Source organism: Lottia gigantea (genome assembly GCF_000327385.1).
Source record: "Lottia gigantea unplaced genomic scaffold LOTGIsca_268, whole genome shotgun sequence".
NCBI classification, from domain to species: domain Eukaryota; kingdom Metazoa; phylum Mollusca; class Gastropoda; family Lottiidae; genus Lottia; species Lottia gigantea.
The window spans coordinates 83825-85457 of record NW_008708839.1 but is presented as its reverse complement, the minus strand read 5'-3'; the positions used below and the strand labels follow the sequence as shown (position 1 = coordinate 85457).

General features: G+C 35.4%; 1 protein-coding gene across 1 annotated transcript; it reads right to left on the bottom strand.

Moving 5' to 3' along the window:
- Positions 1-604: 604 nt before the first annotated feature.
- LOTGIDRAFT_55886 (hypothetical protein) lies at positions 605-1315 on the bottom strand (the record flags this gene model as incomplete). The annotated part of the gene is made up of 1 exon (XM_009056184.1): positions 605-1315. A coding segment is annotated over one exon (711 nt), but the record flags the coding sequence as incomplete, so codon positions are not given.
- Positions 1316-1633: the final 318 nt, after the last annotated feature.

Below are 1633 nucleotides of genomic sequence, written 5' to 3'. Positions count from 1 at the left end.
AGCTGACGAAATAAAAAGTGACCAAAGATTTATAACCGCAGATTATGTTTATAGTTAGACCGTACTCCTTTGTTGTATGAGGCCATTATTTCAAAGAATGTACTGTTTTTGTGAACACCTACTCACAACTTCCAAAAACTGTACTTTCTTTGACCTAAGAATGTACAGTTTTTGGACGAAATAGTACATTATTAAACTTAAGAAAGAACAGATTTTCAGATAACTAGAACAAACATATTATTGCAATTTTTGAAGCAATACTACAGTCAAATGAATCAAAATTTCATGGACAAATTCATTCCTGGCATTGAAAGTTTGAACTCTCTGAGTTCCTTATGTTCTTTGTCACTGGTTTCCTCATTAACGCAACGTTGTATCCACCAATTCTTCCAATTTATGTTTTTTGGAACCACTATGCAATACTGAACTCACAGAGGCTTGCTGGGCATCACTTGTTCTTTTATATGCTCGTACAGCATTAGATCGGTGTCCAGTCTTTTCAGTGGATCAATTGCTCGTCCACTCCAGCTTGATATAAACGAGTTGCAGCTGTGGCACGAAGGGAATGATTACTAAAGTTTCCAATTATACCAGCCGACTGACATAAACGTTTAACAGTGGACTGTATGGTATGAATTCCTACAGGAGAATCATAGTACCAAACATCAGAGCATGGCATCTTCTTGGGACGCAGATAAAATGCATCTACTGTACAGTTTTTTGGACGCAGAGCTATATACTTTTCATATAATCTAACTGGACATCTTAATGGGTTAGAATTTTCATAAGCTCTTGTCATTTTAGGACTGAATTTCCTGTGATCTAAACCACCTTGGTTTGTCTTTGAAACATCTTCTATGTACTGCAGATATTTTTTACCTTCTAAGTCATACTTAACAGACAATTGAGTGTTCATACCAAACCTTAAATTCCTGTGTTCTTGAGCAGCTCGCAGTGCAAAATGTAATCCAAACAAGAAAAGAAGATTATCCAATAACTGCTGTGGGTTACTTTCACCTAACAAGCCTTTACTCCATAAAATCTCTTCTTGTTCTATTGTAATAACTTCTGACTTCTTGGTATTAATACCCAGTCCAAGTCTCGACAACTCCTTCATTTTACTGTTCAGAACACTTCTTAAACCCTGGTCATCCATAAAGGCTATTAAACGTCCATTCTGACGAAGGTAGTGCTGTATAGATACAATAATCTCATACAAAGTATTTGGTTTATAATTATCACCGGATTCCTTACGCACTTCAGCTATAAAAAAGGAAAGTGCCTCATGCAATTCTTGACTGGAAAGATTAAATAAACCTTTTTCTTCAGAGTTATTATTGTTTCTGTGTTTCTTCCACATACTAAACAAATTAACTGCCCATCTAGTTTTATTTTCAGTTTTAATACTAAGACCACTTTTAACCAAATTCTTTAGATCAGAATCGTCCAGGGGCTTGGAAAACCTCAGTGAAGTCTTGGCATTTTCTGGCAAATGTGGTGTTTTAACATCGCTTATATCAGAGTACTTCAAATCAAAGTTTGGTAACTGTATGGCTTCTTTTACATAATTTTCCTCCAAATTCAGAGCATCACTAAGAACAGTATCCGTTTCTAAATTATAATCATCTATTTC